Source organism: Saccostrea echinata, unplaced genomic scaffold (genome assembly GCF_033153115.1).
Source record: "Saccostrea echinata isolate AGI-Se365-2 ecotype Australia unplaced genomic scaffold, CSIRO_AGI_Sech_v1 ptg000073l, whole genome shotgun sequence".
Lineage (NCBI taxonomy): Eukaryota > Metazoa > Mollusca > Bivalvia > Ostreida > Ostreidae > Saccostrea > Saccostrea echinata.
In genome coordinates, this window is record NW_026889822.1 from 487,402 (window position 1) to 502,049 (window position 14,648).

At 34.6% G+C, this 14,648-nt stretch overlaps 1 protein-coding gene across 1 annotated transcript in view; it reads right to left on the bottom strand.

Moving 5' to 3' along the window:
* Positions 1–12,307: 12,307 nt before the first annotated feature.
* The window catches only part of LOC133176319 (uncharacterized), a 52,846-nt gene continuing 50,505 nt past the window's right edge, over positions 12,308–14,648 (bottom strand). Inside the window, 2 exon segments of the mRNA XM_061311448.1 lie at positions 12,308–12,487; positions 13,147–13,291. Of these exon segments, the coding sequence (XP_061167432.1) occupies positions 12,308–12,487; positions 13,147–13,291 (325 nt within the window).

Here is a 14,648-nt window from a genome sequence, read left to right on the forward strand (position 1 = left end):
AGAATCTACACTACCCCAGGATGTTTCCACATAAGATTCAGCTTTTCTGGCCCAGTGGTTCTTGAGAAGAAGATTTTTAAAGATTTTTCCTATATATTTCAATGAAAAAATTGGATTCCCTATTGTGGCCCCGCCCTACCCCCGGGGGTCATGATTTGAACAATTTAGAATCTACACTACCCCAGCATGCTTCCACATAAGTTTCAGCTTTTCAGGTCCAGTGGTTCTTGAGAAGAAGAATTTTAAAAGATTTTTCTTATTAATTTCAATGTACAACTTGGACTCCCTATTATGGCCCCGCCCTACCCCCGGGGGTCATGATTTGAACAATTTAAAATCTACACTACCCCAGGATGCTTCCACATAAGTTTCAGCTTTTCTGGCCCAGTGGTTCTTGAGAAGAAGATTTTTAAAGATTTTTCCTATATATTTCTATGTAAAACATTGATTCCACATTGTGGCCCCGCCCTACCCCCGGGGGTCATGATTTGAACAATTTAGAATCTACACTACCCCAGGATGCTTCCACATAAGTTTCAGCTTTACTGGCCCTGTGGTTCTTGAGAAGAAGATTTTTTAATGACCCCACCCTATTTTTGTCTTCTCTTGATTATCTCCCCTTGTGAGGGGACTTGGCCCTTCATTTTAACAATTTAAATTCCCCTTCACCCAAGGATGCTTTGTACCAAGTTTGGTCAAAATTGGCCCAGTGGTTCTTGAGAAGAAGTCAAAAATGTGAAAAGTTTACAGACGGACGGACAGACAGACAGACAGACGGACAGACGGACAGAGGGACGGACGGACGACGGACAAAATGTGATCAGAAAAGCTCACTTGAGCCTTTGGCTCAGGTGAGCTAAAAATTCTTTGTTTGCATGTGTCGACCTATGATTTTTTTTCTGACTTGTTTCAGAAATTACAATAATTTCTGTAATCAATAATCATTATATTCTCTTTCATTGGTTTACATGTAATTATTCAGTAAAACACACTTATTAATGTTATAGCGAACACACTTATAACGAATTAATGCTTACATCAAAGTGAATTTCATTTCCAATGACTTTGAAATACATATAACAAATTTTGCATATAACAAAGCAAAATGGACTGTCTGTGGCAATTGTTATAGCATCTTTTACTGTAATTTGACCATAAAATCATGATTATAAGCATATTATCAACTTTGAAGAAATATTTCATGTAAATATTTCATGTTTACCTCATCCACTGACCAAACAGAAATATATCCATGAGGCTTGTTTTTTCTCCTCTTCTTTTCTTTGTCAAGGGCAAGAGATCGATGACTGGTGGACCACTCATCCTCATAGTCATTCAAGAAAGCCCGTGAATCTATGAAAAAATTAAATGGTTCATTAATGCCGCAAAATAATTATGATTATTATACCTCTACTGATTTTATCCCTATATAAAATTAGATCGTTAGATATGACTAATTCCCTAGAAATCGTTATGAATGGACTAATCCCCGTGCGTTAGTCAAGTAAGCTAATCCCTGCTTTGAAAGCTAATTCCCAGTTATACGTAATCCTCTAGATTTTACCTTTACATTGGTATGATATATGAATGGACTAATCCCCGTGTGTTAGTTCAGTGAGCTAATCCCTGCTTTGAAATCACGCTATCTGAAACCTCTAAAATTTTACTTTGTATCGGTATAATAAAACAGTTAAAAGTATATCATTGCGGGAGTTAGCAAGATTCCAGTTCCCCTCGACCAGGACTATTTCCCTCGGCTTCGCCTTGGGAAATAGTCCTGCCCTTGGGAAACTTGAATTTTGCTCCCTCCCTCAATGATATACTTTAACTGTATATTAATATTGTTTACTTGTGGATTTCTCGTGTATTTTTTAGTCGTGAACATTTAAAGAAATGCAGCTAAATAACTCTGATTAATATTGTTTACTTGTGGATTTCTCATGTATTTTTTAGTCATGAACATTTAAAGAATATTGGATATTGGTATATTTTAATGCACTACAAGATTGGCTTTATTGGAACATAAAAATAAGCACCAAAATTTATATAAAGATAAGTTATCTAAAGTACTTTGAATTATGAAAGTTTTAGCACTAACCTAAAAAACTCCTTATAGATGGTGAGAGTGAATAAAACATCCTGACACCGATTATTATATTACTTTATTATAAGATTGAATAATTTCTTTCTCTCTGATTGGCTAAGATCCAACAGTGTAGAAATAATACTATGTTATATTCACCTGCATGTGACCTTCCAGGTGAATATAAGGATTTATTTTCTCTACATTAGTCTAAAAATAGTTGGGAAATTTCAAATTGATACAAATAGTTTTGGAAATTTATTTCACTTCCTACAGGGGACCTCCCTCCCAAACATTTTTTTTGCGTAAATTTTTACTTATAATTTAGACTAAAAACATTCATTCAAAGACTGGTCCCCCTAACCCTAAAACAAAATTTGAAGTTAAAAGAATTTTCTTTTTGTGGGGACTAATCAACGATTTTTTTTTAGGTGTCATTTTTCCTTGATAATGCCCCCCCCCCCCAACCCTCTTTCAAAATCTATTCTATAAAAGAGCCCAGCATAATTTCTTTTTTTTCAAAGCAACTAAGTAGATTTAAACAAGAGATGTTTGTGAAACACTTATGCCCCCCTCCCCCAAATAATTGGAATTTTTCTAAGTCCAAGGGGCATAACTGTCAAAAATTGCTCAATCGTACCCAAATAAGAACTTGACCTAGATATTTTTATGATAAATCTGTATACCAAATTTCATTTCAGTATGTGCTACCACTGCAAAAAAAATGAAAGGAAACTGTTGGTGGACTGACAGACCGACCGACAGACAGCAGCAAAGCAATATGCTCTCCCAGCAGCAGAGCAATATGCATAAAAATTCCAAATTAATACAACTGATAATGTTCATTCATCCCACTTCTCTCATTGCATTTAGTACCATGTCCTGAACTGCTTAATGAATAATGAGTTTGTATCATTTAATCATTGAATCATATAATAAAACAATTAATGCTGTTTTTGCAGTCAATACGATGATTTAGCCACCTTCAAAGTATATTATTCACCTCACCCTTCGGGCTCGCTGAATGTTGTACTCCTCAAGTGGCTAAATCATCATATTGACATCAAAAACAGCAATATTTGTATAATATAAATTGACCAACTGTCTCATTTTTTTTTTAAATTCATGTTAAAAATTTTCAATCTTACAATTGCTAAGCTTTGACCTTTCAAACCCATTCACTCACAGATGCTTTATATTTAGTTGAATTTGTTCTCTAATCAATGCTTATTCTGGGGAATTTAAATTGTTTGAAAAGCTTACAGATGGCATATGGCAGACAAGACTCATGACAGTTATTTCAATTAGAACTAGAATCTACAGCCTATTTTTTTGTTAGCATGGTTAGAAGTCAATATAGTCATAAAACTTGAACTAGACCTAAATGACTGCAGGTCAGTTTTACAACAGTGACTTAAAGCTCATCAACCCTTTGTTCACTCTTATTAAATCTTGCTTAATGATTTTCCAAAAGAAATCTAAATAAGTCAAACCTCGTTATCTCGAACTCAATGGGACCAAGGAAAAACTTTGAGAGATTCGAGGATTCAAGATATCAGGGGTAAAATTCTTAAAGAATAAGTGGTTAAGACTTCCAAATCACTTCGACATATCCATGGTATTCAAGATATCAGTGTTCAAGATATCGAAGTTCAACTGTAATTCATAATTCAAATGCACACAATTTCAGCACGCATTGTGGAGCAAAAGGAGATAGAAGTGGCCTTTTACCTTGACAATTTATAAAACTTTTTATAAAAGAATAATAGTAATTTATCCTAGTGAGAGTTATCTTTCTTATCAGAGGGTCAATGAACCTTTATGTTTTTATACAATGCATTATGGAATACATGTACACATAAAATTACTTACCAGAAAGTTCCAAGATTTCAACTTTCAAAATCTTTCTCATGTATAGCACATCAACCTGCTGGCCTTTGAGGACAGCTTGAACATCTGGAACCCTAAATTTCTTAACATCGATTATGGCTGTACATCCGTCTAGGTCAAAGAGCACAAGGGCAAACATTGTTCAACCTGTAAAAATAAATAAATTGAATACATTAGTGTAATAAATTAACTAAATACACATCAGGTCATTAGACACCATTACTCCCACCTAAATGAGTTTTTGCAGTATTCATTCTGATTTAATATATGATCATAGTCCTGCTGAAGATTTTAAATAATAATAATAATAATATATTCCAAGGTTAATTTGTGACCCCCAGTATGTTGCCCCATGCAGAACCACCCCATCCAACTCCCAGGTGCATGATTTGAATAAACTTTAGCTAATTATTACTTTGGGATGCTTACAATTTAACATTACTGAATACTAGCAGCTTAGGCCCTGTATTTCTTTCCATATATTGTGACCCATTTGTTTGATCCCCTACTGTGCAATTTGAAGAAAAAAAATTACATTATGTCAGGAAGTTTTCAAATAATTTTCATCTTCTTTGGTCGAAAAAATTTTAAGCCCACCCAATTTTCACTATTTCTAAATTATCTTCGCTTGATAGAGGACTTGGCCCTACATTTGTACACACTTGAATCCCCTTTACCCAAAGATGCTTTGTGACAAGTTTAATTGAAATTGGCCCAAAATTGGCCCTGTGGTTCTGCAGAAGATGAAATTGTGAAATAATGATGACAGACAATGAACAATTTTTTATTAGAAAAGCTCACTTCGGCTCAGATGAGCCAAAAAGTGAAAACACAAAATGCTGTCCTTTATACTGTCCCTTCCTAATCCTGTGGTCTTAATTTGTACAAATTTGAATCTAGACTATCTGAATATATATGTATTTGCATATTTCTAGGATGTTTCATAACCCTGTTGTATTTGAGACCCCCCCCAATATTCTGAAGTAAAATAGATAAGACTTAAATCCTTACATCATGCTACTATCAGATATACTGTACATGTATGCCTGTGCATGTGCTGAATTCTGAAAGGTTAATACTTAAACACTTATCATAACAAGAAGTCTGTGAGCCAATGCTCACTAATAATACCCCCGCTCTGATGTGAATACACAAGTTCAATTATGGACAAACACAGTGATAATCAGGAAATTGACATCGGATTTGTAAAAACTGAATCCCAACATATGGCATGCCTAAACAAAGAAAAAATTTCAAGCATCTGCGATGAGTAGTTGCTGAGAAAACTACGACCAAAATTTAGTATGTATGGTACGGACAGACGCACGGATAAACAGAAGTTGACATCAGATTTGTTCCAAAAATGAATCCTATTATATGGCATGCCTAAACAAAGATTGTACTAAAATTTCAAGCATCTGCAATGAGTAGTTGCTGAGAAAACTACGACCAAAATTTGTTATGTATGGTACGGACAGACGCACGGATAAACAGGAAGTTGACATCGGATTCGTACAAAAATGAATTCCACCATATGGCATGCCTAAACAAAGAGTGTGTTAAAATTTCAAGCACCTATGATGAGTAGTTGCTGAGAAAACTGCGACCAAAGTTTGTTATTTGTGGTACGGACAGACGCACGGATAAACAGGAAGTTGACATCGGATTCGTACAAAAATGAATTCCACCATATGGCATGCCTAAACAAAGAGTGTGTTAAAATTTCAAGCACCTCTGATTAGTAGTTGCTGAGAAAACTGCGACCAAAGTTTGTTATGTGTGATACGGACAGACGCACGGATAAACAGGAAGTTGACATTGGATTCGTACAAAAATAAATCCCACCATATGGCATGCCTAAACAAAGATTGTGCTAAAATTTCAAGCATCTGCGATGAGTAGTTGCTGAGAAAACTACGACCAAATTTTTTTATGTATGGTACGGACAAACGCACGGATAAACAGGAAGTTGACATCGAATTCGTACAAAAATGAATCCCACCATATGGCATGCCTAAACAAAGAGTGTGTTAAAATTTCAAGCACCTCTGATGAGTAGTTGCTGAGAAAACTGCGACCAAAGTTTGTTACAGACAGACAGACAGACAGACAGACAGACGGACAGACAGACAGACAGACACACAAGGGTAAAACAGTAAACCCCCCTCTCCTTTGGAGCGGGGGTATAATTAACTGCCTGGATTTTCTTATTAAGTATCTGTATTTGCTCTGACAATGGTACTAGAGTTGTCAGACAGAAGGAAGGTGGATTTTTGATAAAATAATCTGTTTATGTATCACTTGTAGTAAGGGCAGAAGACATGAAAATACATGAGAGGCAAACATGTACATGTAATATATATCGCATGTATCAGTAACTAGTTTTTCAAAGAGCTCGAAAATTCCAAGAAGCTATTATTATCATATAATGGATCATACATGTACATGTACTTATATCTAAAAATCTTATATTTCTATTGTTTATTGGAAATTAATTGTGATTTTTTTAAAATCTTCTAAGTTCAAGGGGTATAGTTCAGTCATCAGACCATGACCAAATTCGAACTTGACCTTTATTTTCTGATAAAATACCTGTATATGCAATTTCAACCTTATACATACATCCCTTCAAAAGTTAGAGAGCAAAAACTGGTAATTTCTTACTTTTTGTAAGTTCAAGGGGCATAACATTTTTTTTTCAGAATACATTGGAATTCAGCCGTTCACTCTGAGACCTGGTGTCACATTATTTTGGTTCCAAGTAATTTAGCATTCTGGTCTGAACATAGCATCACTGCAATTGGTGAAGGGGATTCAAGTTTGTTCAAATTAATGGCCACATCCTCCTTCAAGGGGGAGATAATTAAGAAGGGAAATTCTAAGATTTGTTTTAAAAAATCTTTTTCTCAAGAACTACAATATAGTGTATATTCTTTGTTGCACAGAATATAACAATATATACAATTTTTATTTGATTGAATTATTTCTAGCTCTCTGATTGATCAAGATGCTGGTGAACAGAAGGATTTTTTTCTTTTTTTTTTTTTACTTTAATAGATAAAAAATGGATTGAAAACTTCCAAATTGATACAGTTAGTTCTGAAAAGTTTCAGGTTTGGTGAATTAGGTACCCCTCAGATGGCTATCTCATAGTATTGACTTAAAACGCAGCATATATAATTTTGACATCTACATTAAGATAAATGTGTCAATGGCTGATACTATCTGCATGTATAACATAAAAATGACCCAGATTTGTACACATGCATGCAAGTGCAAGTCATAAAAAACAAAAGTGTGTAAACAAATGCGTCTTTTCAGTGTGTCGTCAATCCAGATTGAGTGTGATATCAATATCTATGATATTTACTTCAAAACTAACCAAGTGTTGTTTTCCTTGTTACTAATCATGAATTTTTGACGTTCACAAAATGCCATTTTACAGGATGCCAAAATCAGAAAAGGTGGTAAAACTGAGGGTACTTCCAAAACAAATTAATATTTAAAATATTACATGAAAATCATGTCTTAGACATGGTTGATTGAATTTTAATAAAGCTTACATATGAGTAAATGTATAACAAACATGTTATCATGAAACGCAAATTTTTTTATACTATTTAGTTTTAGAAAGAAAACTCATTTAAAATCAACAGGTAATGTTTATATACTTTATGAGGAATCTTCTTCTTAATAATTTCAATCAGTACAATGTCCTTGATTTGATACTGAACAAAAGGCTCATGGACCACATCGCTCACCCGAGCACCTTGGATAGGAAAAAGTAGCTATCAGTTCAGTATTGCAAGTTATTAAAATAAATAAGTTGTCTTAAGGACATACGCAACATACTTTACCTACTGATAATTTTTCAAGATATTCTGAATTTAAGATTATAGTGCCATCAGATATTCATAGACGAAAAATCAGCATGCAATACCAGGGGTTTTGAAAAGATATCAATTGATGAAAATTCTTGTATAATTCAAAGAAAAATAAACGAAATTTACTAAAAATATATTCTAGATGTTTTGTTTATCCAAACATGTTTAAGAAGAAGTGTACAACAGAATATATAGACATTAAAATGTAGCACACAGTTCCTTTAAGTATTGGAACTCTTCAACTCCAGGGAAAAAGACATTAAAGTTCAAACTACGTTGCGTATGTCCTTTACCTATTAAGGCCATTGAACACAAACCTGGGGTTAATAACTTTGAAATGTAATGCATTAGAATACAATTACTTTGGAATTTTTTCCATTACTATTACCATTACTCTCATTCAGAAAAGTAATCAGGGCCATCACTCCCTCAAATTCAGACTCAATATCGGACCCATTCCCAATGACACAAAGGGCTATATTTTCCCAATTTCATACTTAAAAAATTTCCCAAACACATGTGAATAGGTGAAAGTGGTTTTGAAAACAATAGGATGCAATAAAGAAAAAATGATGATGCTGATGTGTATCAGATCAAGGTCTCCTCGGACATTTTCAACCATGACAATATGTTGAATAAAGTGAATTTATGCGTGTCAAGTGAAGGCTTTTGTTAAGTTTTCTTAGAAATTTTATGAATTTTGAAACATGGTTCATGTTTAACATTATTACTAAAGATCAACTACATGGATATGTATTGTCTGACTGAACTATTTATAATATATTTAATGAAACTTAATGTGAAATGGAGGGTCATTTACATGTATCTATAGCGATAATATTAATACGTTTTGTTTAATTAGCTTTAAACTGAACCAGGTACAAGTTAACAAAAAATCATTGAAAAAAAATTAGCAAAATGGGAAATATTATCGGAAACGTGTTGACAATAGAGCAGCAAAGCAGTGCAAGTGAATCGATGACTTGTTTAAAGCTGCAATATCCTCTAATTCTACTGCAACTCTGATACCAAGCTCTACAGCTTGTGCAGAACAATTATTCTCATTGTTGAACTCTTTGTGCACCAGTTTCAGGTCTTCTATGAGTCAAAATAATCTTGACGGCATGATTTGCATTGTTAGTGGGAGAGCAGGAGACTTACAGCAAACCAGATTAATCGGTCCATAGCAAATTTCAAAGATAAGAAACAAAAGGCTTTGGAATTTTAAGTAATAAATGGCTTGTCTTAGCCAAAGTACCGGTCTCTATCTCCCACAGTGGGATTCCAACCCGCGACATAAGAATCAAGTCCTTACTCCGCGACTCAAGAGCAAATGCTCTACCACTGCACCACACGGGCAAGGGGGGAGGGGTAATAAGTATGTTAATTTTCCCAATTTGACAAAAATGTCGAGGATTTTTCCCACTTGAGAGGGACCCAGTCCCTGTACCTAAAAGTGCAGTGACAGCCCTCAGGCTGGTAATTAATAAAATTCCAATTGCTTTGTTAAAGTAAGGAATTACATTACACATTACATTTTGTAACATAAAAACACAGAAGTTATGACCACATAAATTATATCTATAAATAAACTTTCTCACACTTTGTGCTTGGTTAGTATGCCTTTCCTCAGGTCTATAAGTCAGAGTGGTGTTTGGTTATTTAAATTTTGGATTCATTTATCATGTTCATGTAGTTTGTCTATCTACAGTTGACAAAGAAGTGGATTGAAACACTTTTGCTGGCCCTCTCCCAACTCAGGATGAAAATATTGAGTCGGTAGGTAGGTGAGAATTTTTTTTTCAAAGAAAATTTCAAAATCAATGCTGAATTTTTAAAGATCTATTTCCCAGAATGCATAAAAAAATAATTGATTCCAGGAGGTTAAAAAATTTTTGAGTCAGGCCATTTTAAGCCACTCAGTAGGGAGAGGGCAACCAATTTTTTAAAGATGGACTATTTATCAGTGATATTTAATTAACTGATAATGCTAATTGTAAAACGAGCATGTATTAATAATTTAATGAATTTGTGTACTTGTAATAAGAAGGGCAGGCATAATCAATGAAGTTATATAAATTTATTACATGTAACACAATCAAAGGCTATAATTACTTCAGTACCTTAAGATGTATAGGGTTTGGAGTTACATTACTGGAGCATACTTACTTGCAAGATTGGAAATATATATGCAGCTAATTCATTTCCATACATTGGAACATTAGATGATAGACACAGACTATGAAGTGGGCGGGCAGCTTTTCTTGTTCAGTGGTTGTTCACTCGTCAAAGAAGATTTTTAAAGATTTTTCATGTATATTTCAATGTGAAAGTTGGAATCCCTATTGTGGCCCCACCCTACCCCCCTGGGTGTGGATTTGATCAATCTAGAATTTACACTACCCCAGGATGCTTCCACATAAGTTTCAGCTTTTCTGGCCTGGAGGTTCTTGAGAAGATTTTTTAATGACTCAATGCTATTTTTTCGTGATCACCTCCCTTTGGAAGGGGACTTGACCCTTCATTTTAACAAATTTCCCTTCACTCAAGGATGCTTCGTACCAACTTTGGTTAAAATTGTTCCAGTGGTTCTTGAGAAGAAGATGAAAATATAAAAGGTTTACAGACAAACAGATGGAAGGACAGCTAAATGGACAATGGACAAGAGGTGATCAGAAAAGCTCATTTGAGCTTTCAGCTCAGATGAGCTAACAAAATTCCCTATTGTGAGCCCACACTACCCCCTTATGGAATATTTTGAACAGTTTACAATCTACACTACCTCAGGAAGCTTTCACAACTTAGCTTTTCTGGCCCAGTGGTTCTTGATAAGAAGAGTTTTTAATCACCAGCCCTATTTTCAGCAAAACTTGCCTTTTCCTGATTATCTCCTCATGACATTGGGTTTGCCTTTATTTCAAAAAATTAAAATCCTCTTAACCTATAGTGATGCTTTCTAGCAACTTAAGTAAATTTGGCACAGTGGTCCTAGAGAAAAAGTTGAAAATGTGAAAAGTTCAGAGATGGATGGACAGACGCCAGACAACAGGGTTAGGGTTAGGGTTAGGGTGAAAAATGTGAAAAGTTTACAGGTGGATGGACAGACAGAGGGACAGACAGACTACTGACAAAGTGTGATCAGAAAAGGTCACTTGAACTTTCAGTTTGGGTGAGCCAAAAAGCTCACATGCTTTAAGCTCAGGTGAGCTAAAAATCATAACCTTATTTAGCATGGACTCTGCTCAATTTACGTAAACACAACACTAATGCTCCTCTTTATTTTTATTCAATATTATTTTATGCTAAAAAATACAGTATTTAATTTTAATATTTCAACAACCAAAAAAGATACAGCGGTTTATATGAAATAATTCTACAAGGCACTGTTCATCTTGTGGTCTCATCTCCTTATCTAGAATATATTCTGCTTTCGTTTCTTTTCAAAAGTCTTCCTGAATATTTCCCAAATCTGCGCACAATGATTTCTCCAATCATTTTATTTTCTATTTAATATCACACTTTTCATTAACATGTTAATGCACTTATTTACAATGTTTGAGCTGTATTCAAGGTCTTAATAACACAAAAAAGCAAAATGTGTTGCTAATCCTGAAGCAGGTGTAAACTTCCAAGTCTGCAGAGCAACCAAGATGAAACAGTGTATCTCTAATTTCTTCTCAATCTTTTCTAACTAAGAAGTTGTAAGGCTTTGAGTAGCAGATTACACTTCTCTCATTTTCCACTGAATGACCATGTGCTAAGTTTGATAAATGCTCTCTGTCCAACTTCAAACACGTGAAAATGATCTGCTATATTGATATAACCATATTATATTTATCTTATACAAGTTAATGTGAAAGAAAAAACTTTACATGGACTGATTTCAGTATGTTTCATACATTGGCATCATAAGTACTTGTTAGTACACTGAGCCTTTCCAATGACATGACTTATCTGCCATTGATGTTCTTGAGAATAAGATTTTTAAATATCTTTCCTATGTTTTACTATGAAATATATGGAGATAACGAACAGTATTCAAGCTCAAAAGTCCATTAAACAATACAAAATAGGAGCAGAGCAAACACGGACCTCCAAACATCAGAGGTGGGATCAGGTGCCATGGAGGAGTGAGCATCCCCTGCCGACCGGTCACACCTATGTCAACCTTTGATTGCCCATTGATGCCCCACCCTACTGCCAAAAAGCTAATTTTTACATAAGTTTCGTCTTTTCTAGCCCAGTGGTTTTCTTAAATGACCTTAAAGGACACCCACTCTATTCTTGTCTTTTTTAATTATCCCCCCTTGCATGAGGATGTGGCCCTTCAATTGACCAAAGTTCAAAATGTGAAGATGTGAAAAGTAAACAAAAGACATATGGCCAATTGACAAAATTTAATCAGAAAAGTACATTGAGCCTTTCCAGCGTTGATATTAATTTAAATTTACTAACCATGATGTTTAAGCAAAAAATTTGTATCTTGTAAAGCAGACTTTCTCTATTCCACTTAGAGCTCTCCTCCATGCCCCCCTAACAAGCTCTCTAAAGACTGGCCTGTAAACTTCAAGTTTCTGATATTGAAATCAGCGGTAGTTTTTTCATCATGTGAAAGCAACCACCTCTTCACCTGAAATTAGATATTTAATGTGCTTAGTTTTAAAATCTACATATCTGATTATTAACCAGAAATCTATGATGACACTGTAGCTCTACTTATTTGTAATAAAAATAAAGGAAAACAGTTTACAAGCACCTGCACTTGAAAAAAAAATCTTAGTTAAATGTACAGAATCATGCAGCCTGATGTTTTAAATCTTGAAACAATTGCAAGTTTTGACATCAAATGAAATGTAGGCATAGCAGTTTGATAGATAATTTCACACAATTTATCCTTTTTTAGCTGGGTTCAATGTTCAGAGAGCATTAACTAGCTACTGTCACTGTGTGTCAACTGGATATGCTGACTGCATCACTGCCAAATTAAATTTACAAAATACAGTCAAACCTCATTATATCGAACTCGATGGGACGAGAAAAAACTTCAAGATATATATATATCCAAGGATTAGGATTCGAGATATCGAGGGTAAAATTCTTAAAGAATAAGTAGTTGGGACTTCCAAATCACTTCGACATATCCATGATATTGGAGATATCAGTGTTTGAGATACCGAAGTTCAACTGTATATAAACGTACTAGTACAGTACTTACCGTAATATGTTTACAGTATACATTACTCAAAATTATAATTATTAACAGATACCATTTAGAACTTTCATACTAACCTCTCCTACAGTCACTGTCAGTAGAGATGAATTACTTTTAAAACCACTGTGACATTCCCCCTGTAACCTGTATCTCAGATCTGGAACACTAGTTCTAACTACTCCATCAACCATCATTTGCATTGTCGGTAAAGCATCTCCTCTCCTGCAAAATTTGAATTGACTCCCTTACTTCATTTAATTAAAATACCATTTTCTTTTTAGAATTTGATAAATAAGAAATAATATTCAAAAGATGTCTCATAAAATAAACTAGATGCTGTCATGAGACAGTAATACCCGCACTAAGGTGTTTGCCTCTAAATGCACACTCCTTCATATTGGGCTTACCAAGGAAAAAGTCAAAATAATTCTATAATTTACACAGTACATGTATTCGTCAAATCGAGCATGAAATGCTCAGGTGACCAAGTGACCCATGAACCTCTTATACGCATTTCATATACTTAATTCATTACCAGTCTGAAATAACAGAATTTAATTAATGATGTAAATTAGGTTTTGATAAAAAGGGGGGGGATATAAATTTTTGGCCCATGATTGGAACTTTTTAAATTTTTTTTCTCAACAACAAATAATATTATTTTAGTACAAAGCGTTTATGATGAATTTATCAAAATGTGCAAACTTTTTAAAATTAGTATTTGATTAGGCAAAAACCTCCTTGAAAAGCCATACCCAATCAATTTTGTCAACCCCCCCCCCCCCCCAACACACACACACACAATTTGCCTGTTTTTGGAAATAGGCCTAGATGGCAAAGTTATGTTAAAACATCGTTTGTTATGATAATTTAAAATTTGTTCTTGTACTGTACATGTATGTGAACACCTTTTTGAAAATTTCTACATCACATTGGGCTTGCGTCACCCTACCAGTACTAGTACTAGTTTTACCATTATCATTTTTAGACTGCACATGCCATGTGACATGGTGCAGTGTTACATGTATATCAGTGGAAATTAATTCATTTTGTGTTTTAATTGGATTATAATTCATGAAGTTGACAGGACCTATGACAGTCAGTAAGTACAAGTTTAAGTATAGATTGGGGTAAAATAAACCGAAATGCAAATGGTTAGGTTTAAAGTTTAAAAAGGATCAAAGATCATCGGCAATCTCCTATGCAGAGCTGTCGTTCGTTTCTCTCTCAGACACTGAATGTATGAGCCGATCGTAGAGAGTGGATCATCGGATGCCACAATAGACGAATTTCACATTCTGAAGAGTTATCTCCCGTTGTCGACATTACATTCAGTTACAGGCACAGATCCGGGAATTTTTTTCCGAGGGGGGGGGGGGGAGGGGGGTCCACACCTCGGTCCAAAAAAATTCCAGCCCAGAATTTCCTGAGGAGCAAAAAACAAACAAACAAAATAAAAACAATGATGGTGGGGTCCATGTTTTTAAAGGGGGAGGGCATCCAAAGTCATTTTTTATTTGCTTCTGTAAATCAGTATATAGTCCTATTTAAATAACTCTGCAAGTTCCAGGGGGGAGGG